This window comes from Talpa occidentalis, unplaced genomic scaffold, assembly GCF_014898055.3.
Source record: "Talpa occidentalis isolate TD23 unplaced genomic scaffold, MPIMG_talOcc4v2.1 talOcc4.4, whole genome shotgun sequence".
Lineage (NCBI taxonomy): Eukaryota > Metazoa > Chordata > Mammalia > Eulipotyphla > Talpidae > Talpa > Talpa occidentalis.
In genome coordinates this window covers 8,978,864-9,004,639 of record NW_023604295.1, presented here as the reverse complement: position 1 = coordinate 9,004,639, position 25,776 = coordinate 8,978,864, and the positions used below count along the sequence as shown (strand labels likewise).

At 37.7% G+C, this 25,776-nt stretch overlaps 5 protein-coding genes across 5 annotated transcripts; all 5 read right to left on the bottom strand.

Annotated features, from left to right (window-relative positions):
* Positions 1 to 779: 779 nt before the first annotated feature.
* LOC119257096 (keratin-associated protein 21-1-like) lies at positions 780 to 1,121 on the bottom strand. Its single transcript, XM_037524796.1, has one exon. The coding sequence runs from the start codon at positions 1,119 to 1,121 to the stop codon at positions 780 to 782; it is 342 nt and encodes a 113-aa protein (XP_037380693.1).
* Positions 1,122 to 10,405: 9,284 nt separating this feature from the next.
* Positions 10,406 to 10,759, bottom strand: LOC119257095 (keratin-associated protein 21-1-like). The gene has a single exon (XM_037524795.1). It carries the CDS (start codon positions 10,757 to 10,759, stop codon positions 10,406 to 10,408), a length of 354 nt encoding a protein of 117 aa, XP_037380692.1.
* A 2,281-nt stretch (positions 10,760 to 13,040) lies between these two features.
* Positions 13,041 to 13,382, bottom strand: LOC119257094 (keratin-associated protein 21-1-like). The gene has a single exon (XM_037524794.1). The coding sequence runs from the start codon at positions 13,380 to 13,382 to the stop codon at positions 13,041 to 13,043; it is 342 nt and encodes a 113-aa protein (XP_037380691.1).
* A 4,501-nt stretch (positions 13,383 to 17,883) lies between these two features.
* Positions 17,884 to 18,219, bottom strand: LOC119257093 (keratin-associated protein 6-2-like). The gene has a single exon (XM_037524792.1). It carries the CDS (start codon positions 18,217 to 18,219, stop codon positions 17,884 to 17,886), a length of 336 nt encoding a protein of 111 aa, XP_037380689.1.
* A 5,449-nt stretch (positions 18,220 to 23,668) lies between these two features.
* Positions 23,669 to 24,034, bottom strand: LOC119257092 (keratin-associated protein 21-1-like). The gene has a single exon (XM_037524791.1). The coding sequence runs from the start codon at positions 24,032 to 24,034 to the stop codon at positions 23,669 to 23,671; it is 366 nt and encodes a 121-aa protein (XP_037380688.1).
* Between the last annotated feature and the right edge of the window lie 1,742 nt (positions 24,035 to 25,776).

Below are 25,776 nucleotides of genomic sequence, written 5' to 3'. Positions count from 1 at the left end.
GGTATTGCTGAGTGCATAGGGTGTTTTCCACTCTGGCTGATTTAAATAGTGCTATAATTAACATAAGAGTGCATTGGACACTCCATATTCTTTCCCCTCAACTATTACACTGACTCTATCCAATCAATGTTTTCACCATGAGAATTTCCCATACCACATTACCCTGAGACACTGTCGGTGTTTTTATGTGTATGCATCTGTTGATGAGTGTACATATTGAAAGAAACAGAGAGTCACAGGAGCATGAAGCAAAAAAGCTTAGGAATAATTACTTCCTACAATGAATTAAGAATACTAGACTCAACCAATAAAGACCCATTTTTTTTCAGAATGATATCATGACAAACATCCTTCAAAGTCGTGGGTGCTATCAATGAGTGGAGACAAGATTCACAGTTGGAATGCCCACAGAGATTACCTCTGCCAGGCTTAAAGAAGATCATGGACAGGTAAGAAAAAGTGTAAGTCAATGGCCATGTCCGACACATAGAGACACAAAATTGTTAGGAGCAAAGAATCATGTTTATTTGGAAATGATCGCAATACAGGTAATCACTAGAAGTAGAGGGTTTCAACTTGCTCTTTGAGTTAAACCACGTCTTCTGCTTTCCAAGATGATCACGAAAAACTCAGTTACAAGCTGGAATGCCAAGAGGAGAATGACAATTCTTCAGGCTGAATCCTCTCTCTTCAGTTGATTCAGTTGTCATCATGAGTCAGTGAAGAAGAAATTCCTTGGATTGATCAGTTTAGAAGATTTTCTGCATTCCAGTGATGTTTTAGCAACAGGAAGAATAGCAACTCCTGTAAACAACTGGTTGGTAGCTACACCAGGAAGCCCCACATCCAGAACCGTAGCCACAGCCATATCCGGAACCATAGCCACAACCATATCCAGAACCATAGCCACAGCCATATCTGGAACCATAGCCACAGCCATATCCGGAACCATAACCACAACCATATCTGGACCCGTAACCACAGCCATATCCAGAACCATAGCCACAGCCATATCCGGAACCATAGCCACAGCCATAGCGGGAGCCATAGCCAAGGCCACAGCCATAGCCAAGGCCACAGCCATAGCTGCCATAGTAGTTTCCAAGGTAGTTGCAACACATGGTGTTAGGAGGTGAGGTTTCAGTTGACCTGTAGGAAGATCTTTCAGAAGTTGAATATCAGCCACTCTTGCAGGGCACTTATATACTCCAGCAATGGGCAGGTCAACCTCACATGGGCTCTGTTCTCATTTTACAACTATTTTCTTAAATGCACTCAGTCTGTGTACACCAATCTTGTCAGGATGTCATATTACTTACTGCCATCCCAGGAATTTTTAATAGGTATTTCAAATATAAAAATCAATGTGCTAAACACCCAACCTTATATAACTCTAATTTTATTTCCACAATTGTTTTCATGGCTATGAAATAACACATCGACAAATACATTTGGTCTGTACAAGTGTTCACTATTTTGCTCTTTCACTGTTTTAGGAAGCAGCTATCAATACTAAGATCAAGGTTCTAATTGCTAGGAATAGCACCACCTCCACATCATCAATATCACCTTCATTATCATATCACAGTATTTCCTTTTTTCCATTAATAAAATTTATACTCTAAAATATTTGCCATGGTTTGGACAAGAAATGGAGTACTTCAACATACTACATTTATTCCCTGAAATAATCTCCTTGTCTAAAGAAAATTTTTCTAGCTCATCCTTTTCATCGGTTTATAATATTCTGTAGTATCTTTAGTAATATATTTTTAGTAAACAGGTCTGACTACACTCTAAACAATAATTAAGAATAGGGTGAGAGTAGAAAGGTATTTATAAATGGGTACCTTGCAAGGCAAGTCTCCTTATCAGGCTCTCATTTTGTAGTCATGGTCTCCACTAACATGTGTTCAATCAAAAATTAGTACCAAAGACATGAAATATTTTATTCTCTCTGGTTCTCAAATAATTTTCATATAATAATGTTTACCCATACTAATTTTGGCGGACACTTAACAATTCTGAGATTAAGGTGTACTGTTCCATGGTACACTGTAACAGTTCTAGGTTAATATGGACATATGAAAACTATTATTATTAGGGAATGCTTATGTTTGGATACAAGAAATGGGGACAGGGAAAAGTAAAAGAGGTAGTGACTCCCATATAGACAGACCTGTGCTTCACTCTTAGTTCCTAGATATTTTCTATAAACTCCATCACTATTTTAATGCACTTTTTCTTATTTGACAGTTGCAGAATCTAGAGTTTATTAATTTGAGAACATTTTCCAAAGTCAAATAAATAGTTAATGGTTCTGACAAACTGGGGCATGAAAAGCTATTTCTCCTGCAGAGCCATTGAAAGTGGGAGAGGAATGTTCTGAACTTACTGTGTCTCACCTCAATGTATGTTTTTCAATGTATGTCCTAAGACGAGTGAGGGGCTCCTTCAAGAATTTGGACTTTAATTTGAGCATAGCATTAAAATTTCTTGGTATGGCATGTTTCAGGGGAGATACCACAGGAGTAAGCCATTCTGCTTTTTTTGTTGGCTCACCTGGGGGGTGATAGGTGAGGACATTTTGAGACTTTTAAATGGTGGGTCATCAGTGATACTGAATAATCAAGATCATGTTTTTGTTTATTTGTCCCCTCTGTTGAAACTAGCACTTTGAAGATTTCTCATCCATGAATGTCTGTTGCCACAAATCTGCCCAGATACTGAGATTCCCTTACTAGCTTTCTACCCCAGAGAGCTGTCTGTGCCCCTGACTTTCCCAGACTTCTACCACTTGCTAAATGCTTGATTACCATCTGCACTACAGGGTGTCCCCTGTGGGTCCACTGAAGACAGAACAACTCTAACCTGGTAAAAGGAGCAAAATATTTTGTCTGTCCTCCACACTGAACTACACCTTCCATATTTTGCCCCTCTTGAGTATTGTTCCACACCCAAGACAACCATACAGAATTTTCACAGCCTGTTATCAACTTTTCTCATAGTCTAAAAATTAATTTTAATAGTACAGTCCCTGTTTAGACTAACATAAGGATCCTATCTACTGACTGGACACAGGGACACAGACTGAGGCACAAAGCTTTATTTGATGAGGCATTTGTGTATACATGGTGGTTGAATCAATAATAGCAGATAAGATTACTACTATGTGAAATGAAAAGAGAAAATGGAAGACAATGGAATCACAAGAGGACTAAAACTTAGAGAACAGCAAAGAACAATGTGTTGATGAAAAAGACACCACAGATCAGAGTCTGTCATCTTGGAAATAGGGCAGTAGTTTCAACAGCTGAGAGAAGGTGGGTCAATCTCAAATGTTTACAATAGATTTGTCATATGATCCAGCAATTCCACTTCTGGGGAACTACCTAAAGAGCACAAAGATACTAATTTGAAGGGCCATGTGGACTCCTAAGTTCACTGCAGCACTATTTACATTAGTCACATTATGCATGGATAAAGGTATGGTGTATCTCCACAATGGCTACTGCTCAGCTATAAAAGATGATGAAATCTATCCATGCCAAGCAACATGGTGGAAATGGTTGGGTAACTATACTTAATGCTCTTTGGAGGAGCGTACATCAGTTTAATTTTGGGAATACAACTATTAAAATAAGCTTGACTAATAACTTTGACTAACTTACCCACTGCTAATTGCTTCACATAGAGATCTCATTATTAGTCAATGCTGTCTGATAATGAAACTCTTCACTGCTCTGTTATATATCTTATGAATCCAAATAAACCAGAAAATATTATTTTTTATGCATTGAGGGAATCTTAATTTCAACACTGTATAATGTTAATCAAATATGGTTGATAGTGCCTCTCAGCCTTACATTTTTACTCCAAAATGTTCTGTTCTTGATACTCTTTGGTGTCAATGTTGCCTCACCTCAGCTGATATAGGAATATGATCTCCAAGTCATCCTAGTCAACCACATGTCTTACTACATAACTGAAGAACAGTAGAAGAAGCCTTTTAATATAATCTATCAAATTAAAAAAATAGCAGTTGAGAAAATAATTCATTTACTACTTCACAGTCTTGGGGGATGTAAGGCCATTCAACTGTGATCAAGTCAGGATCCCACTCCCAATATTTCAATCAAGTCTTCACCCTCAACATCAGCAAAGTACCTTTGCCATATAATTTAACTAAAGTAGCCTGATATATCAAGTATGACCCAAATATTGCATGAACACATTTAAGCTAAAAAGTTAAATTTTTAGTGAAATTTACATTTTCCATCTTACTTAACATGCCAAACCGTAAACATGTTATCACTGGCCACTGCTTCCTAATGCAAAAACAAAAATGTCCAGTTACGTATAACAATGTAATAGTATCACCATTTTCACATCAAGTTTCAGAGATCTGCTTTGTTCCTAACCAGTAATTGCAGAATACAGTGAAATTACAAAGGAATTTATAAATGGATTCTTTGTACCTCTCCCCATGAGTTTATAATTTTCCTATAAAACAAATGAACAAATCTAGTAGAGGGTGATCATGACTGGGGATAGGCACATCTGGTGATTGAGCACCCAATGAGGAAGCCAGTCCTTTTCAGATGTTATCAAATGTCAATGTCTGTTCCATCACTTTGTTTAACTATATCATACATATGCGTGAGATGATTCAGTATTGTTCTTTCCTTTTCTGACTAATTTCACTGAACACAATCTCAACCAGTTCCATCCATGCTATTGTAAGTCGAAAAACTTCATGTTTATAATCACTAGCTAGCATTCAAATATGTATATATGTGTTACATCTCTTAACACACTCATATGTTGCTGTGCACGTAGGTTGTTTTCCACACTGGATGATTTAAATAGTGCTGCAATGAACATAAGAGTGCATTGGATCCTCCCTATTTGTTTTTCCTCAACTTCTACACTGACTCTATCCAACCAATATTTTCACCATTTGAGTTTCCCATACCACATTACCCTGAGACATTTGTCTGTTTTTATGTTTATGTATCTGTTCATGAGTGTATATTTAGAAAGAAATAGACAAACCCAGGTTCATGAAACAAAAAAAGCTTAGGAATAACTACTTCCTTACAATGAATTAAGAATACAACACTCAACCAATAAAGATCCATTATTTTTGGAATGACATCATGGCAAATACCCATCAGTAAGTTCTGGGTGCTGCTCAATGGGCGTGGAGACAAGACACACAGTAGGAGTGCTCAAAGAGCTTACCTCTGCCAGGCTTCAAAAAGATCACATACAGGTAAGACAAAGTGTAAGCCAATGGCCACGTCTGTCACAATAGATAAACAAACTTGTTAGGAGCAAAGAATCATATTTATTGGGAAATGATCACAATACAGGTAATAGGCACAAGAAGTAGAGGGTTTCAACTTGCTCTGTGAGTTAACCTATGTCTTCTGCTTTCCAAGAAGATCATGAAAAACTCAGTAAAAGGAATGCCAAGAAGAGAATGACAATTCTTCAGGCTGAATCCTCTCTCTTCAGTTGATTCAGTTGTCATCATGAGACATGAAGAAGAAATTCCCTGGATTCATCAGTTTCAAAGATTTTCTGCATTCCAGCGATGTTTTAGCAACAGGAAGAATAGCAACTCCTATAAACAATTGGTCGGTAGCTACACCAGGAAGCCCCACATCCGGAACCATAGCCACAGCCATATCTGGAACCATAGCCACAGCCATATCTAGAACCGTAGCCACAGCCATATCCGGAACCATAGCCACAACTATATCCAGAACCATAGCCACAGCCATAGCGGGAGCCATAGCCACAGCCATATCCGGAACCGTAGCCACAGCCATAGCGGGAGCCATAGCCAAGGCCACAGCCATAGCCAAGGCCACAGCCATAGCTGCCATAGTAGTTTCCAAGGTAGTTGCAACACATGGTGTTAGGAGGTGAGGTTCGGTTGACCTGTAGGAAGATCTTTCTGAAGTCGAATATCAGCCACTCTTGCAGGACACTTATATACTCCAGCAATGGGCGGGTCAACCTCACATGGGCTCTGTTCTCATTTTACAACTATTTTCTTAAACGCGCTCAGTCTGTGTACACCAATCTTGTCAGGATGTCATATTACTTACTGCCATCCCAGGAATTTTTAACGGGTATTTCAAATATAAAGATCAATGTGCTAAACACCCAACCTTATATAACTCTAATTTTATTTCCACAATTGTTTTCATGGCTATGAAATAACACATCGACAAATACATTTGGTCTGTACAAGTGTTCATTATTTTGCTCTTTCACTGTCTTAGGAAGCAGCTATCAATACTAAGATCAAGGTTCTAATTGCTAGGAATAGCACCACCTCCACATCATCAATATCACCTTCATTATCATATCACAGTGTTTCCTTTTTTCCATTAATAAGTTTATACTCTAAAATATTTGCCATGGTTTGGACAAGGAATGGAGTACTTCAACACGCTACATTTATTCCCTGAAATAATCTCCTTGTCTAAAGAAAATTTTTCTAGCTCATCCTTTTCATCAGTTTACAATATTCCATAGTATCTTTAGTAATATATTTTTAGTAAACAGGTCTGACTACTTTCTAAACAATAATTAAGAATAGGGTGAGCGTAGAAAGGTATTTATAAATGGGTACCTTGCAAGGCAAGTCTCCTTATCAGGCTCTCATTTTGTAGTCATGGTCTCCACTAACATGTGTTCAATCAAAAATTAGTACCGAAGACATGAAATATTTTATTCTCTCTGGTTCTCAAATAATTTTCATATAATAATGTTTACCCATACTAATTTTGGCGGACACTTAACAATTCTGAGATTAATTAAGGTATACTGTTCCATGGTACACTGTAACAGTTCTAGGTTAATATGGACATATGAAAACTATTATTATTAGGGAATGCTTATGTTTGGATATAAGAAATGGGGACAGGGAAAAGAGGTAATGACTCCCATATATACAGACCTGTGCTTCACTCTTATTTCCTAGATATTTTCTATAAACTCCATCACTATTTTAATGCACTTATTCTTACTGACAGTTGCAGAATCTACAGTTTATGAATTTGAGAACATTTTCCATAGTCAAATAAATAGTTAATGGTTCTGACAAACTGGGCCATGAAAAGCTATTTCTCCTGCAGAGCCATTGAAAGTGGGAGAGGAATGTTCTGAACTTACTGTATTTCACCTCAATGTATGTTTTTCGATGTATGTCCTAAGACAAGTGAGGGGCTCCTTCAAGAATTTGGACTTTAATCTGAGCATGGCATTAAAATTTCTTGGTATGGCATGTTTCAGGGGAGAGACTGCAGGAGTAAGCCATTCTGTATTTTTTGTTGGCTCACCTGGGGGGTGATAGGTGAGGACATTTTGAGACTTTTAAACGGTGGGTCATCAGTGATACTGGAGAATCAAGATCATGTTTTGTTTATCTGTCCCCTCTGTTGAAACTAGCACTTTGAAGATTTCTCATCCATGAGTATCTATAGCCACAAACATGCCCAGACACTCAGATTCCCTTACTAGCTTTCTACCCCAGAGAGCTGTCTGTGCCCCTGACCTTCCCAGGACTTCTACCACTTGCTAAATGCTTGATTACCATCTAGCTACACAGGGTGTCCCCTGCGGGTCCATTGAAGACAGAACAACTCTAACCTGGTAAAAGGAGCAAAATATTTTGTCTGTCCTCCACACTGAACTACCCCTTCCATATTTTGCCCCTCTTGAGTATTGTTCCACACCCAAGACAACCATACAGAATTTTCACAGCCTGTTATCAACTTTTCTTATAGTTTAAAAATTAATTTTCATAGCACAGTCCCTGTTTAGACTAAAATCAGGTTTCTATCTACTGACTGGACACAGGGACACAGACTGAGGCACACAGCTTTATTTTGATGAGGCATTTGTGTATACATGGTAGTTGAATCAATACAGCAGATAAGATTACTACTATGTGAAATGAAAAGAGAAAATGGAAGACAATGGAATCACAAGAGGACTAAAACTTAGAGAACAGCAAAGAACAATGTGTTGATGAAAAAGACACCACGGATCAGTGTCTGTTCATCTTGGAATTACGGCAGTAGTTGACAACAGCTGAGAGAAGGTGGATCAATCTCAAATATTTACAATATATTTGTCATATGATCCAGCAATTCCACTTCTAGGGAACTACCTAAAGAGTACAAAGACATTAATTTGAAGGGCCATGTGGACTCCTAAGTTCACTGCAGCACTATTTACATTAGTCACATTATGCATGGATAAAGGTGTGGTATATCTCCACAATGGCTATTGCTCAGCTATAAAAGATGATGAAATCTATCCATGCCTAGCTACATGGTGGAAATGATTGGGTGACTATACATAATGCTCTTTGGAGGAGCGTACATCAGTTTAATTTTGGGAATACAACTATTAAAATAAGCTTGACTAATAACTTTGACTAACTTACCCACTGCTAATTGCTTCACATAGAGATCTCATTATTAGTCAATGCTGTCTGATAATGAAACTCCTCACCGCTCTGTTATACATCTTATGAATCCAAATTAAACCAGAAAATAATATTTTTTATGCATTGAGGGAATCTTAATTTCAACACTGTATAATGTTAATCAAATATGGTTGATAGTGCCTCTCAGCCTTACATTTTTACTCCAAAATGTTCTGTTCTTGATACTCTTTGGTGTCAATGTTGCCTCACCTCAGCTGATATAGGAATATGATCTCCAAGTCATCCTAGTCAACCACATGTCTTACTACATAACTGAAGAACAGTAGAAGAAGCCTTTTAATATAATCTATCAAATTAAAAAAATAGCAGTTGAGAAAATAATTCATTTACTACTTCACAGTCTTGGGGGATGTAAGGCCATTCAACTGTGATCAAGTCAGGATCCCACTCCCAATATTTCAATCAAGTCTTCACCCTCAACATCAGCAAAGTGCCTTTGCCATATAATTTAACTAAAGTAGCCTGATATATCAAGTATGACCCAAATATTGCATGAACACATTTAAGCTAAAAAGTTAAATTTTTAGTGAAATTTACCTTTTTCATCTTACTTAACATGCCAAACCATAAACATGTTATCACTGGCCACTGCTTCCTGATGCAGAAACAAAAATGTCCAGTTACATATAACAATGTAATAGTATCACCATTTTCACATAAGGCTTCAGAGATCCGCTTTGTTCCTAACCAGTAATTGCAGAATACAGTGAGATTACAAAGGTATTTATAAATGGATTCTTTGTACCTCTCCCCATGAGTTTATAATTTTCCTATAAAACAAATGAACAAATCTAGTAGAGGGTGATCATGACTGGGGATAGGCACATCTGGTGATTGAGCACCCAATGAGGAAGCCAGTCCTTTTCAGATGTTATCAAATGTCAATGTCTGTTCCTTCGTTTTGTTTAACTATATCATACATATGCGTGAGATGATTCAGTATTGTTCTTTCCTTTTCTGACTAATTTCACTGAACACAATCTCAACCAGTTCCATCCATGCTATTGTAAGTCGAAAAACTTCATGTTTATAATCACTAACTAGCATTCAAATATGTATATATGTGTTACATCTCTTAACACACTCATATGTTGCTGTGCACGTAGGTTGTTTTCCACACTGGATGATTTAAATAGTGCTGCAATGAACATAAGAGTGCATTGGACCCTCCCTATTTGTTTTTCCTCAACTTTTACACTGACTCTATCCAACCAATATTTTCACCATTTGAGTTTCCCATACCACATTACCCTGAGACATTTGTCTGTTTTTATGTTTATGTATCTGTTCATGAGTGTATATTTAGAAAGAAATAGACAAACCCAGGTTCATGAAACAAAAAAAGCTTAGGAATAACTACTTCCTTGCAATGAATTAAGAATACAACACTCAACCAATAAAGACCCATTTTTTTCAGAATGACATCATGGCAAATACCCATCAGTAAGTTCTGGGTGCTGCTCAATGGGAGTGGAGACAAGACACACAGTTGGAGTGCCCAAAGAGATTACCTCTGCCAGGCTTCAAAAAGATCACATACAGGTAAGACAAAGTGTAAGCCAATGGCCACGTCTGTCACAATAGATACACAAACTTGTTAGCAGCAAAGAATCATGTTTATTTGGAAATGATCACAATACAAGTAATAGGCACAAGAAGTAGAGGGTTTCAACTTGCTCTGTGAGTTAACCTATGTCTTCTGCTTTCCAAGAAGATCATGAAAAACTCAGTAAAAGGAATGCCAAGAAGAGAATGACAATTCTTCAGGCTGAATCCTCTCTCTTCAGTTGATTCAGTAGTCATCATGAGTCAGTGAAGAAGAAATTCCATGGATTGATCAGTTTCGAAGATTTCCTGCATTCCAGCGATCTTTTAGCAACAGGAAGAATAGCAACTCCTGTAAACAATTGGTCGGTAGCTACACCAGGAAGCCCCACATCCGGAACCATAGCCGCAGCCATATCCAGAACCATAGCCACAGCCATATCTGGAACCATAGCCACAGCCATATCCAGAGCCATAGCCACAGCCATATCCGGAACCGTAGCCACAGCCATAGAGGGAGCCATATCCAGAACCGTATCCACAGCCATAGCGGGAGCCATAGCCACAGCCATATCCGGAACCGTAGCCACAGCCATAGCGGGAGCCATAGCCAAGGCCACAGCCATAGCCAAGGCCACAGCCATAGCTACCATAGTAGTTTCCAAGGTAGTTGCAACACATGGTGTTAGGAGGTGAGGTTCGGTTGACCTGTAGGAAGATCTTTCTGAAGTCGAATATCAGCCACTCTTGCAGGACACTTATATACTCCAGCAATGGGCGGGTCAACCTCACATGGGCTCTGTTCTCATTTTACAACTATTTTCTTAAACGCGCTCAGTCTGTGTACACCAATCTTGTCAGGATGTCATATTACTTACTGCCATCCCAGGAATTTTGTAATGGGTATTTCACGAATAAAGATATATGTGCTAAACACCCTACCTTATATAACCTTAATTTTACTTCCATAATTGTTTTCATGGCTATGACATAACACATCAACAAATATGTTTGGCCTGTAAATGTGTTTATTGTTTTGCACTTTGATTTTCTTAAATAGCAACTATCAATATTGAGCTCAAGGTTCTACTGATTGCTATTAATATCTCCCCCTCCACATCATCAATATCACCTTCATTATCATATCATATTGTTTTCCTTTTTTCCATTAATAAGGTAAACACTGTGAAGTACTAGCCATGGTTTGACAAGTAATTGAGTTTTTCAACATGCTACATTTAGTCCCTGAAATAATTTCCTTGTCTCTGAAGAAAGTTTGTCTACCTCATTCTTTTCATCAGTTCATAATATTGTGTAATATCTTTAGTTCAATATATTTAGTGAACATTCTTATGTTTAGTGAACATAATAAACTAATCAATGATGTACTATAAATAACTAAGAATAAATGAAAAACTTTTCTAAGATTTTGCCTTTGAAATCTCAAAGTCTTGGGGGATGTAAGTATCCAAATGGGATCTCAAGTCAGGATCCCACTCACAATATTTCAATTAAGACTTCACCCTCAACATTAGCAAAATACTGCATATATATAACTAGAGTAGCCTGAATTAGCAAGTATTACCCCAATATTGCATGAACACAATTAAACTAAAGTTAAATTTCTAGGAAAATTCACATTTTTCCATCTACTTAACTTGCCAAACCTTAAGCATTTTATCACTGGCCAATGCTTCCAGATGCAGACACAAAAAATATTCCACGTATGTATTTTAATGTACCAGTATCACCATTTTCACATAAGGCTTCAGAGGTCACGTTTGTTCCTAACCAATAATTGCAGAATAGGGTGTGATTACAAAGGTATTTATAAATGGACTCCTTATACCTGTCCTCATGAATTTATAATTTTCCTATAAACAACGCTAGTAGAGAGTAATCATGACTAGGTGTAGGCACATCAGGTAGTAGAGCACCTAATGAGGAAGTCAGTCCATTTCAGATGTGTTCAGATGTCAGTGACTGTTCCTTTGCTTTGTTTAACTATATCATACATACGCATGAGATCATTCGGTATTGTTCTTTCCATTTCTGACTTATTTCACTGAACACAATCTCTGCCAGTTCCATTCATTTTGTCGTAAGTAGAAAAACCTCACGTTTATAATCACTAGCTAGCATTCAATTGTGTATGTATGTGTTACATCTTGTTAAAACACTCATGTGTTGCTGGACATGTAGACTGTTTTCCACTCTGGCTGATTTAAATAGTGCTGCAATGAATATAAGAATGCATTGAACCCTTCCTATTAGTTTTTCCTCTAATTTTATACTCACTCTATCCAATCAATATTTTTACCATTAGAATTTTCCATACCAGATTACCCTGAGATATTAGTCTGTGTTTACATGTGTATGCATCTTTGATGAGTGTACATGGAGAAAGAAATAGACCCAGAATCATGAAACAAAAAAGCTTAGGAATCATTACTTCCTTACAATATTAAGAACACTATACTCAACCAATAAAGACCCTTATTTTTGTGAATGATATATTGGCAAATATACTTCAGTAAGTTGTGTGTGCTGAGCAATGAGAGTGGAGACCAGACACATTTGAAATGACCACTGAGATTAGCTCTGCCAGATTCTAAGATCATAGACAGGTAAGATAAATTGTAAGTCAATGGCCACGTCTGTCACAACAGAGACACAAACTTGTTAGGAGCAAAGAATCATGTTTATTTGGAAATGATCACAATACAGGTAATAGGCAGAAGAAGTAGAGGGCTTCAACTTGCTCTGTGAGTTAAACCATGTCTTCTGCTTTCCAAGAAGATCATGAAGTAACTAACTAACAAGCTGGAATGCCAAGAGAATGATGACTCTTCTTCAGGCTGAATCCTCACTCTTCATTTGATTTAAGTTGTGATCATGAGTCAGTGAAAAAGAAATTCTTGGATTGATCAGTTTAGAAGATTTTCTGCATTCCAGTGATGTTTTAGCAGCAGGAAGAATAGCAACTCCTGTAAACAATTGGGCGGTAGCTATAGCAGGAAGAGCCATATCCGGAACCGTAACCACAGCCATATCCAGAACCATAGCCACAGCCATATCTGGAACCAAAGCCACAGCCATATCCGGAACCGTAACCACAGCCATATCTGGAACCATAGCCACAGCCATATCCAGAGCCATAGCCACAGCCATATCCAGAGCCATAGCCACAGCCATATCCGGAACCATAGCCACAGCCATAGCGGGAGCCATAGCCACAGCCATAGCCATAGCCCAGGCCACAGCCATAGCTCCCATAGGAGTTTCCAAAGTAGTTGCAACACATGGTGTTAGGAGGTGAAGTTTTGGTTGACCTGTAGAAGGATATTCTGAAGTCGAGTATCAGCTACTCTTGCAGGAGACTTATATACTCCAGCAATGGGCGGGTCAACCTCACATGGGCTCTGTTCTCATTATACAACTATTTTCTAATTGAGCTTATTCTGTGTACACCGATCTTGTCAAGATGTCACATTACTTATTGCCATCCTAGGAATTTTCTACTGGCTATTTTAAACATAAAGATCAATGTGCTAAACACCCATCCTTATAAAACCCTAATTTTACTTCCACAATTCTTTCATGGCTATGAAATAATGCATCAACAAATACATTTGGCCTGTATATGTGTTTACTATTTCGCTCTTTTATTGTCTTAGATAGCAGCTATCCCTACTGACCCCCAGGTTCTACTGATTGGTATTAATATCCTCCCCTTCTAGAGCATCAATATCTCCTCATTATCATATATTGTTTTCCTTTTTTCATTAATAAGGTAAACACTGTAAAGTAGTTGCCATGGTTTGGACAAGGAATTGACTATTTCAACAGGCTACATACATTTAGTCACTGAAATAATCTCCTTGTCTGAATAAATTTTGTCTATCTCATCCTTTTCATCAGTTTATAATATTCTATAATATCTTTAGTTCAAAAATTTTTTAGTTAGCCTCTGCATAAGAAACTAATCCATGACATACTATAAATAACAATAAATGAAACACTTTTCTAGATTTCAACTTTGAGTGAGAAAAATGCTTTGGTTTAAGAATGTCTGTGTTCAAGTCCAAATTTTCAATGCAAGTCTCCTTATAAGGTTTTTTGTTATGTAGTCACGGTCTCCATTAACATGTGTTCAATCAAAAGTTAATACTCACAGACTTGAAATATACTATTCTCGCTGGTTCTCAAACAAATAATATTCAAAAATGATATTTACCCATATTTGCTGGATACTTTACAATTATGACATTATAGTTTACTCTTCCATGGTCTTTATTTTTGTCCCTACATTCTACATTTATTTTGCAATTTTGCAAAACTATTTTTATTTATGTGATTGCTTTACAGCAATGTGATTGATTTAGGATAGGTGTACACCACTAAAAAACATATTACCCTATCACACCTACCACCAAAGTCCCAATCATTTTCAGTATACAGTTTGGACTCTCCTATTTCCAGTTCGACAGTCAGATTTCTAGGATTTGTTTAATTTGCTTCTTCTTTTCCTGTTCCTCTGCTTTGTTTTTTTTATTTTCCATATAGGAGAGGAATGTCCCGTATTTGCCTTTCTCTTTCTGACTTATTTTGCTGTTTGTTTGTTCGTTTGTTTGTTTCAGCAGTGGGTACAGTCAGAAGCGCGGGAGGGTGAGAGAATTCACCAGAGCCAGAGCGGGGAGCAGAGCAGGCAGAAGGACCCAAGTACACTGCTGAGGGGAGCAGCGGGCGGCAGGAGAGGTCTGCGTGCCATGTGGGACCCTCCTCCGGTGGCCAGAGAGCAGCCGGGGATCGAACTGGCGCTGCAGAGGCTGCGGGCAGCTTCACAACCCAGCGCTCAACCACTGCACCACTGGGGAGGCCCTATTTTGCTTATTTTACATTAAAGTAGGTCTTACCATTTTAATACAAAAAAGCATCAGTCTGAATTAATATAAATATTTGAAAAATGTTATTATTTGGGAATGCAGATGTTTGGATATATGAAAGGAGGAAAAGTAAAAGGTAGTGACTCCCCCTATAGCCTAGGTGTGCTTCAATCTTTCGGTTCCTATATATTTCCTATTAACTCCATCACTTTTTTAATGCACTTATTCTTATTTAGCTGTTGCAGAATCTAGAGTTTATAAAATTGAGAACATTTACCATAGTCAAATAATTAGTAAATAGTTCTGACAAACTTGGCTATGAAAATCTTTTTCTCTTACAGAGCCACTGAAACTCAGGGAGGACAGTTCTAAACTTACTATGTCTCATCTCCTAATATTTTCAATGTATGTTCTATGACAAGTAATGGGCTCCTGCAGGATTTTGCATTCTAATCTGAGCATGGCATTAAGCTTTCTTGGTATAGAGTGTTGCAGGTGAGAAACTGCAAGAGAAGACAGTTCTGAATTTTTTGTTTTCTCTCCAGGGGGACGGTACTTGAGGACATTTTGAGTATTTTAAGTGGTGAGTCATCAGTGATGTTGGTGTCTCAAGATCATGTTTATTTTGTCACCCTCTGTTGAAACTAGCACCTTGAAGATTTCTCATCCATGAATGTCTACAGCCCCAAATCCGCCCAGACACTCTGATTCCCTTACTAGCTTTCCTCCCCCAGAGAGCTTAGAGTCCCTGAGCTTCCTAGAACTTCTAAACTTGCTAAATACTTGATTACCATCTGCACCACAGAGAGTGTCTCCTGCTGGTCCACTGACTAGAGAACAATCTAGCCTGGCCAAAGAAGTGAAATATTTTGGCTACCCAGGATGTCGAACAGCTCCCTCCATGTTTTGCCTTTGTTGAGTATTATTCCACATCCTAGAAAACCACACAGAATTTTCACAACCTATAATTAACTTTCATTCTGGTTTAAAAATTAATTCAAATAGCGCAGTCCCTGTTTAACTAATGTGGTTCCTATCTACTGACTAGACACAGATTGGGGCAGAGAGATTTATTTTTGAGTCATTTGTGTCTACGTGGTAGTTGAATCATAAAGGAGATAAAATTACTACTATGTGAAATGGAAAGAATAAATGGAAGATAATATAATCATAAGAGGACTAAAACTGAGAGAAAAGCAAACTCTCTAAGAAAACTTTTTCTCTAAGAAAACTTAGAGAAAAGCAAAGAAGGATTTGTCTATGAAATCCATGGATCAGAGTTTGTTCATCTTGGGAATATGGTAACAGTTGACAACAATTTATAAGGAGGTGGGTCACTCTCAAAATATTAACAATAGATTTATCATATGATCCAGCAATTCCACTCCTACGTGACTACCTGAAGAGTACAAAGACACTAATTTGACAGGCCATGTGCACTCCTATGTTCACGGCAACACTATTTACATTAGTCAGTTTATGGAAAGGACCCAACAGCCCAAATACAGATGCATGGATACAGACGTGGTGTTATCTCCACAATAACTACCACTCAGCTATGAGATGAGAAAATCTATCCTTGCACAGCATCATGGATGGAACTGAGTGGGTGATAATACAAAATGATCTTTGGGGGAGCATATTTAGGAATATAACTATTAAAATTACAACAATTAAGCTCAACTAACCAATAATTTCAGCATAGAGTGAGAATGAAAAGTATTTACAAATGGATTCATTGTACCTCTCCCCATGAGTTCATAATTTTCCTGTAAAATAACCCTAGTATAGGGTAATCATGACGGGGTATGGATGCATCTTATGGTAGAGCACCCAATGAGGAAGGCAGTCCTTTTCAGATATATTCAGAAGTCTGTTCCATTGTTTTGTTTTATTATACTACACATACGACAGTGATCACTCATTATTGTTCTTTCCCTTTCTGACTTACTTCAATGAACACAATCTCTGCCAGTTCCATTCATGTTATTGTAAGTAGAAAAATTAATGTTTATAAATACTAGCTAGCATTCAATTCTCTCTCTCTCTCTCTCTATATATATATATATATATATATGTGTGTGTGTGTGTGTGTGTGTGTGTGTTACATCTTTTAAACACACTCATCTGTTGTTAGGCACGTTGATTGTTTTCCACAATGGCTATTTAAACAGTGCTGCTATTAAATATAAGAGTACACTGGATCCTTCCTATTTCTTTTTCCTCAACTTTTACACTGACTCTATTCAATCAATATTTCCACGATGAGAATTTCCCATACCAGATTACCCTGAGACATTGTCTGTGTTCATATGTGTATGCATCTGTTGATGAGTGTACACATAGAAAGAAATAGACCCAGAATCATGAAACAAAAAAGGCTTAGGAATTAATAATACTTCCCACAATGAATAAAGAACACTAGACTTAACCAATAGAGACCCATTTTTTCAAAATGATATCATGGCAAATATCCTTCAGTAAGTCTCAGTGCTGAACAATGACTGGAGACCAGACACACAGTTGGAATGACCACTGAGATTAGTTCTGCCAGGCTCCAAGAAGGCCAAAGACACCTAAGACAAAGTGTAAGTCAATGGCCATGTCTGACACAATAGATACACAAAATTGTTAGGAGCAAATAATCATGTTTATTTGGAAATGATCACAATATAGAAATAGACACAAGAAGTTAGAGGGATTCGATTTCTCTATGAGTTAAACCATGTCTTCGGCTTTCCAAAAAGATCATGAAGTGACTTAGTTTCCCTCAGTAACAAGATGGACTCCAAGAGGACAATGACTGTTTTTCAGGTTCTGAATATTCTCTCTTCAGTGGATTCAGCTGTGATCATGAGTAGTGAGGAAGAAATTCCTTAGAGCCATCAGTTTAGAAGATTTTGCGCATTCAGGTATGTTTTAGCAGCAAGATGAATAGCATCTTCTGTAGACAAATGGCTGGTAGCTGTAGCAGGAAGAGCCATATCCAGAACCATAGCCACAGCCATATCCGGAACCATAGCCACAGCCATATCTGGAACCGTAGCCACAGCCATATCCAGAACCATAGCCGCAGCCATATCCGGAACCATAGCCACAGCCATAGCGGGAGCCATAGCCACAGCCATAGCCATAGCCAAGGCCACAGCCATATCCAGATCCGTAGCCACAGCCATATCTAGAACCATAGCCACAGCCATAGCCAAGGCCACAGCCGTAGCTCCCATAGGAGTTTCCAAAGTAGTTGCAATACATGGTGTTTGGAGGTGAAGTTTCAATTGTCCTGTAGGAGGATATTCTGAAGTTGAGTATCAGCTACTGTTGCAGGACACTTATATACTCCCAGCAGTGGGTGGGGCAACCTCACATGGGCTAAGTTCTCATTATACAACTATTTTCAAAAGTGAGCTCATTCTGTGTACAGCAATCGTGTCAGGATACCACATTGTTACTGCCATCCTGGGAATTTTCTACTGGCTATTTTAAACCTAAAGATATATGTGCTAAACCCCCAAGCTTATATTTGTTGATGTGTTATTTCACAGCCATGAAAGAAATGTGGAAGTAAAATTAGAGTTATATGTTTGGCCTGTATATGTGTTTACATATGTACCACATCTCTTTTGCTCTTTCATTGTCTTAGAAAGCAGCTATCAATATTGAGCTCAAGCTTCTACTGATTGCTATTAAAATCTTCCCCTCCACGTTATCAAAATCACCTTCATTATCATATCACATTGTTTTCCTTTTTCCATTAATAAGGTAAATACTGTAAAGTAGTTGCCATGGTTTGGACAAGGAGTTGAGTATTTCAACATGCTACATTTTTGTCCCTGAAATAATCTTGTCTGTGAAGAAAAGTTGTCTATCTCATCCTTTTCGTCAGTTTATAATATTCTATATCTTTAGTTCAAATTTTTTTAGTGAACACTGGATAAGAAACTAATCATTGACATACTACAAATAACAATAAGTGAAAAATTTTTAAGATTTCACCTTGAGTGAGGAAAATGCTTTGGTTAAAGAATGTCTGTGTTCAAGTCCAAATTTTCAATGCAAGTCTCTTTATAAGGTTTCTCATGATATAGTCATGATCTCCACTAACATGTGTTCAATCCAAAATTAGTGCTCACAGACTAAATATTTAATTCTTACTTGTCCTCAAACAAATGATATTTGAATAATGATATTTACCCATACTACTTTTGCTGGATACTTTACAATTATGACATTAAATATAATGTACTCTTCCATGGTATTTCTTTTTCCCCACATTTATCTTACCATTTTTAAAAACTGTTTTTATTTATGTGCATTGATTTAGAGCACTGTAATTCATTTAGGATAGGGTATAAGCATCTACAAATATGTTACCATAGCACACCCAACACCAAAGTCCCAGTAATTTTCAGTATACAGCTTTGACTCTTCCATCTCCAGTTCTACAGTCAGATTTCTAGGGTTTGTTTTGTTTGCTTCTTTTTTTCCTCTTCCTTTGCTTTGCTTTTTATTTTCCACATAGAAGTATCCTTTATTTGCCTTTCTGTTTCTGACTTATTTTGCTAATTTTACACTATGGAGAGCTGTGTGGAGATTTCTGGACCTACTAAACATAGAGCTCCCATAGGATCCAGCAATTCCACTCCTAGGTATTTACCAAAGGACACAGAAACATCAATTCCAAAGAGCACCTGCACCCCTATGTTTATAGCAGCACTGTTTACAATAGCTAAGCTTTGGAAACAACCCAAATACCCAAAAATAGATGACTGGATCAAGAAGATGGGTACATATACAACATGGAATATTACTCAGCCATCAAAAAAGATAAACTCATGCAATTTGCAGCAGCATGGATGGAGCTGGAAGGGATCATGCTCAGCAAAATAAGCCAGAAAGAAAAAGAAAAATACCGGATGGTCTCACAGATAGCAGGAATCTAGAAAACTTAAATAAGGGACCAGGAAAATGAATAACTATAAGAAAGAAAATATCAAAATCAACAAACAACTATGAACCAGAGACACTCTATGGGAGGGGCGCGGGGAAAGGAAGGATTGGGGTCAAAATAAGGGGGTTGTAATTGTATGGGGAATATAAAAATAAAATTTAAATAAAAAAATAAAGTAAGTCTTAACATTTTAATACAAAAAAAGCATCAATCTCAGTTAATACAGATATTTGAAAACTGTTATTATTTGGGAATGCTTATGTTTGGATATAAGAAAAGGGGAAAAGTAAAAGAAGGTAGTGATTCCCCATATAGCAAGATTTGCTGTTCAATCTTTGAGAGACGATATATTTACTATAAACTCCATTATTTTTTAATGCACTTATTCTTATTTGGCATTGCAGAATCTAAAGTTTATAAATTTGAGAACACATCCCATAGTCAAACAATTAGTAAATGTCTGACAAACTTGGCCATGCAAAGCTGTTTTTCCTACAGAGTCCTAAAACTGGGAGGTGAATGTCCAGAATTTACTGCCTCTCATCTCCTAATATGTTCAAAATATGCTCTGTGACAAGTGATGGGCTCCTTCATGATTGACACTTTAATCTGAGCATGGCATTAAGCTTTCTTTGCATGGAGTGTAGCAGAGGAGAAGCGGCAAGAGAAAGCAGTTGTGCATTTTTGTTTGCTCTCCAGGGGGAACAGTATATGAGGACATTTCGAGACTCTTAAGTGGTGGGTCATTAGTGATGTTGGAGTCTCAAGATCATGTTTTTGTTTATGTGTCCCCCACTGTTGAAACTAGCACCTTGAAGATTTCTCATCCATGAGTCTCTGTAGCCACAAACCTGCCCAGACACTCAGATTCCCTTACTAGCTTTCCTCCCCCAGAGAGCTGCCAGAGCCCCTGAACACCCAGAACTTCGACCACTTGCTAAATGCTTGATTATCATCTGCACTACAGAGGGTGTCTCCTGTGGGTCCACTGAGTACCAAACAATTCTAGCCTGCACAAAGGAGTGAATTTTTTTGCTATCAAGAATGTAGAACTGCCCCTTCCTTGTTTTGCCATTCTTGAGTATTACAGTTCCACACCCTAGACAACCTACAGAAATTTCATGCCCTATAAACAACTTTTAATTATAGATCAAAATTTAATTTTAATAGCACATTCCATATTTAACCTAATGTGAGGTTCCTATCTACTGACTGGACACAGACAGAGGCAGAGAGCTTTTGTTTTGTTAGCCATAGTGTGTATGTTTTTGTTGTATCAATGAAAGCAGATAATATTTACCCCTATGTGAAATGAAAAGAAAAAATTGGAAGATAATGCAATCACAAGAGGACTAAAACTTAGAGAAAGGCAAAGAAATATTTCTTAATGAAACAGACATCATATATCAGAGTCTGTTCATCTGGAAACTACTAGAATAGATGACCACAAGCTAAAAGGAGGTGCGTTAGTCTCTAAACATTAATAATAGATTTGCCATAGGTTCCAGCAATTCCACGCCTAGGTAACTACCTGAAGAGTACAAAGACACTAATTTGAAGGGCATGTGCAGTCCTATGTTGACTGCAGCACTATTTACATTAGTCACTTTATGGAAAGGACCCAAGTGCCCAAGTACAGATGCATGGAGAAAGGTGTGGTATATCTCCACAATGGCTACTACTCAGCTATTAAGAGAAAATCTATCCATACACAGCAACATGGATGGAACTGGTTAGGTGAAACTGGCTGGATGATACTACATAATACTCTTTGGAGGAGTGTTGTTAGTTTAAATTTGGGAATACAACTATTAAAATAAGCTTGACTATTAACTTTGCCTAACTTGTCAATTACTAATGACTTCGTAGGAGATGGCATAATAAATCAATGTTGCCTTATATAGAAACTCCCCACTGCTCTGTTACACATCTTATGAATCCAAATAAACCTGAAAATAGTATTTTTTATCCATTGAGGGAACCTTAATTTCAACACTGAATAAGGTTTATCAAGTTGATAAAGGTTTATCAAGTTTATCAGGTTGATAGTGCCTGTCACCCTCCAACTTTTTCTCTGAATGTTCTGGTGTCAATGTCTCTTCACCTCAGCTGACATGAAAATATGATCTCCAAGTCATCCTAGTTAATCACATGTCTTACTATATAACTAAATAACAGTAGAAAGAGCCTGTTAAAATTACCAAATTAAAGAGTATAGCAGCTCAGGAATTAAATCATTTATTATGAATTATTGATCTTGGGGGATGTAAGTCCATTTGACTGGAATCTCAAGTCAAGATCTCACTCCTAGCATTGCAATTACATCTTCCCCCATGACATCAGCAAAATATGTTTGCCATATAATTTAACTAGAGTAGCCTGATTTAGCTAGTATGACCCAAAAATTGGATGACAAAATTAAGGTAAAAAGTTAAATTTTTAGTAAAATTTACATTCTTCCATCTTATTTAACCCTACAAGCCTTAAACATGTTATCACTGGCCACTGCTTCCAGATACAGAAGCAAAACAAGTTCCAGTTACGTATTTTCATGGGATCAGTATCATCATTTTCACATCAGGCAACAGAGGTTATATTTGTTCCTAACTAATAATTTTAATAGGGTGAGAATAGAGATGCATTTATAAATGAATTCATTGTACCTCTCCCCATGAGTTTATAATTTTCCTATAAAGTAACCCTAGCACAGGGTGATCATGGCTGGGTATAGGCGCATCTGGTGGTAGAGCATCCAATGAGGAAGCCAGTCCATTTCAGATGTGTTCAGATTTCAGTGTCTGTTCTTTTGTTTTATTTTATTACATTACACATACGAGTGAGATCATTCAGTATTGTTCTTTCCCTTTCTAACTTATTTCACTGAACACAAAAACCACTAGTGCCATTCATGTTGTGCAAGTGAAAAATTGTATAATCTCTAGCTAGCATTCAAATATGTACATATGTGTTACATCTTCATAACACACTTACGTGTTATTGGACACATAGGTTGTTTTCCACACTGGCTGATTTATATAGTACTGCAAAGAACACAGGAGTGCGTTGAACCTTCCATATTTGTCTTTCCTCAATTTTTACACTGGCTCTCTTAACCAATTTTTTCACCATTAGAATTTCCCATACCAGATTACCCTGAGATATTGGTCTGTTTATAGGTGTATGCATTTATTAATGAGTGTACATACAGAAAAAAATAGACCCAGAATCATGAAACACAAAGCTTGGGAATAAATTCTCCCTTGCAAATTCATTCCTTAACCAATGAACCCAGTTTTTTCCAGTATGATGTATTGGCAAAAATACTTCAGTAGTCGTGTGTGCTGAGCAATGAGAGTGGAGACAAGACACTTTTGGAATGACCACTGAGATTAGCTCTACCAGATACCAAGATCACAGACAGGTAAGATAAAGTGTAAGTCAATGGCATGTCTGACACAATAGAGACACAGACTTGTTAGGAGCAAAGAATCATGTTTATTTGGAAATGATCACAATACAGGTAATAGGCACAAGATGTAGAGGGTTTTAACTCGCTCTGTGAGTTAAACCATGTCTTCTGCTTTCCAAGAAGATCATGAAGTAACTCACTAACAAGCTGGAATGCCAAGAGGACAATGATTCTTCTTCAGGCTAAATCCTCTCTCTTCAGTTGATTCAGTTGTGATCATGTCAGTGAAGAAGAAATTCCTTGGATTGATCAGTTTAGAAGATTTTCTGCATCCCAGTGATGTTTTAGCAGCAGGAAGAATAGCATCTCCTGTAAACAACTGGGCGGTAGCTATAGCAGGAAGAGCCATATCCAGAACCATAGCCGCAGCCATAGCGGGAGCCATAGCCACAGCCATAGCCATAGCCAAGGCCACAGCCATATCTGGAACCATAGCCACAGCCATATCCGGAACCATAGCCACAGCCATAGCGGGAGCCATAGCCACAGCCATAGCCATAGCCAAGGCCACAGCCATATCTGGAACCATAGCCACAGCCATATCCGGAACCATAACCACAGCCATAGCGGGAGCCATAGCCACAGCCATAGCCATAGCCCAGGCCACAGCCGTAGCTCCCACAGGAGTTTCCAAAGTAGTTGCAGTACATGGTGTTAGGAGGTGAAGTTTCAGTTGTCCTGTAGGAGGATATTCTGAAGTCGAGTATCAGCTACTCTTGCAGGGCACTTATATACTCCCAGGAATGGGCGGGTCAACCTCATATGGGCTAAGTTCACATTTTACAACTATTTTCAAAAGTGAGCTCATTCTGTGTACAACAATCTTGTCAGGATGTCACATTACTTACTGCCATCCTAGGAATTTTCTAATGGCTATTTTAAACTTAAAGATATATGTGCTAAACACCCAAGCTTATATAACCCTAATTTGACTTCCATAACCATAATTGTCTTTCATGGCTATGACATAACACATTCAACAAATATGTTTGGCCTGTGTGTGTGTGTGTGTGTGTGTGTTTACTATTTTGCTCTTTCATTGTCTTAGGAGCAACTATCAATATTGAACACAAAGTTCTACTGATTGTCAATAACATACTCCACTTCTGCATCATCAGTATCACCTCATATCATATTGTTTTCCTTTTTCCATTAATAAGGTAAATACCGTGAAGTACTTTTCATGGATTTTGAAGAGTAACTTTTTTTTTAAAGATTTATTTATTTATACAAGCACTGGGTACAGTCAGAAGTGTGGGTGGGTGAGAGAATTCACCAGAGCCAGAGAGGAGAGCAGAGCAGGCAGAAGGACCGAAGTACACTGCTGAGGGGAACTGCGGGCGGCAGGAGAGGTCTGTGCGCCATGTGGGACTCTCGCCCAGTGGCCAGGGATTGAACCGGCGCTGCAGGCAGCTTCGCAACCCAGCGCTCAACTGCTGCACCACCGGGGAGGCCCACTTTTCATGGATTTTGGACAAGGAATTGAGTATGTCACCACACTACATTTAGTCCCTGAAATAATCTCCTCTCTGAAGGTAAGTTTGTCTAATCATTTTCCATCAGTTCATGATGTTCTATTTTTTCTTTAGGGCAAAATTTTTCAGTTAACACTGGATAGTAAGTAATCTATGGCATACTATAACTAATTTAACCAAAAAATTAAAAACTTTTCTAAGAGTTTCAACACTGATTGAGGAAAATGCCTTGGTTTAAGAACGTCTATATTCAAGTGCAAGTATTCAATGCATCTCCTTAGAAGGTTTCTCATATATGTATTACATAGTCATGATGTCCACTAATATTTGATCAATCAAAAATTAGTACTTGCAGACTTACAATATTTTGTTCTCACTGGTTCTCAAGCAAATATATATTGGAATAATGATACTTACCCATACCACTTTTGATGGATACTTCAAAATTATGCCATTATAGTTTACTGTTCATGGAATTTATTATTTGTCCCTATATTTTGCAATATTTAGGAACTATTTTTATTGACGCACATTGCTACAGTATTGTATATGATTTAAGATTCAGGTATATACCTCTACAAACTTATGTTTCCATAAGTTCCATTATGCTACCACTAATGTTTTCTTACTTCTTCTATATACAGCATTGGATCTCCTACCTCCTAATTCTACAGTCAGATATCTAGGGTTTGGTTTATTTTTTCCTGTTCCTCTGCTTTGTTATTTATATTCCACATATGAGAGAAGTATCCTCTATTTGCCTTATTATTTGACTTATTTTGCTTACTTTTCATTAAAGAAATTTTAACATTTTTAAAAAGATTTATTTTAATTTTTGCATACAAGAACTGGGGTGTAGACCAGAGATGCAAGGGGTGAATGGATTCACAAGACAGAGAGTAGGGAGCAGAACAGGC

Coding starts and splice junctions, on each gene's coding strand:
- LOC119257096 (XM_037524796.1), bottom strand. CDS start 1,121: ATGTGTTGCAACTACCTTGGAAACTACTATGGCAGCTATGGCTGTGGC.
- LOC119257095 (XM_037524795.1), bottom strand. CDS start 10,759: ATGTGTTGCAACTACCTTGGAAACTACTATGGTAGCTATGGCTGTGGC.
- LOC119257094 (XM_037524794.1), bottom strand. CDS start 13,382: ATGTGTTGCAACTACTTTGGAAACTCCTATGGGAGCTATGGCTGTGGC.
- LOC119257093 (XM_037524792.1), bottom strand. CDS start 18,219: ATGTATTGCAACTACTTTGGAAACTCCTATGGGAGCTACGGCTGTGGC.
- LOC119257092 (XM_037524791.1), bottom strand. CDS start 24,034: ATGTACTGCAACTACTTTGGAAACTCCTGTGGGAGCTACGGCTGTGGC.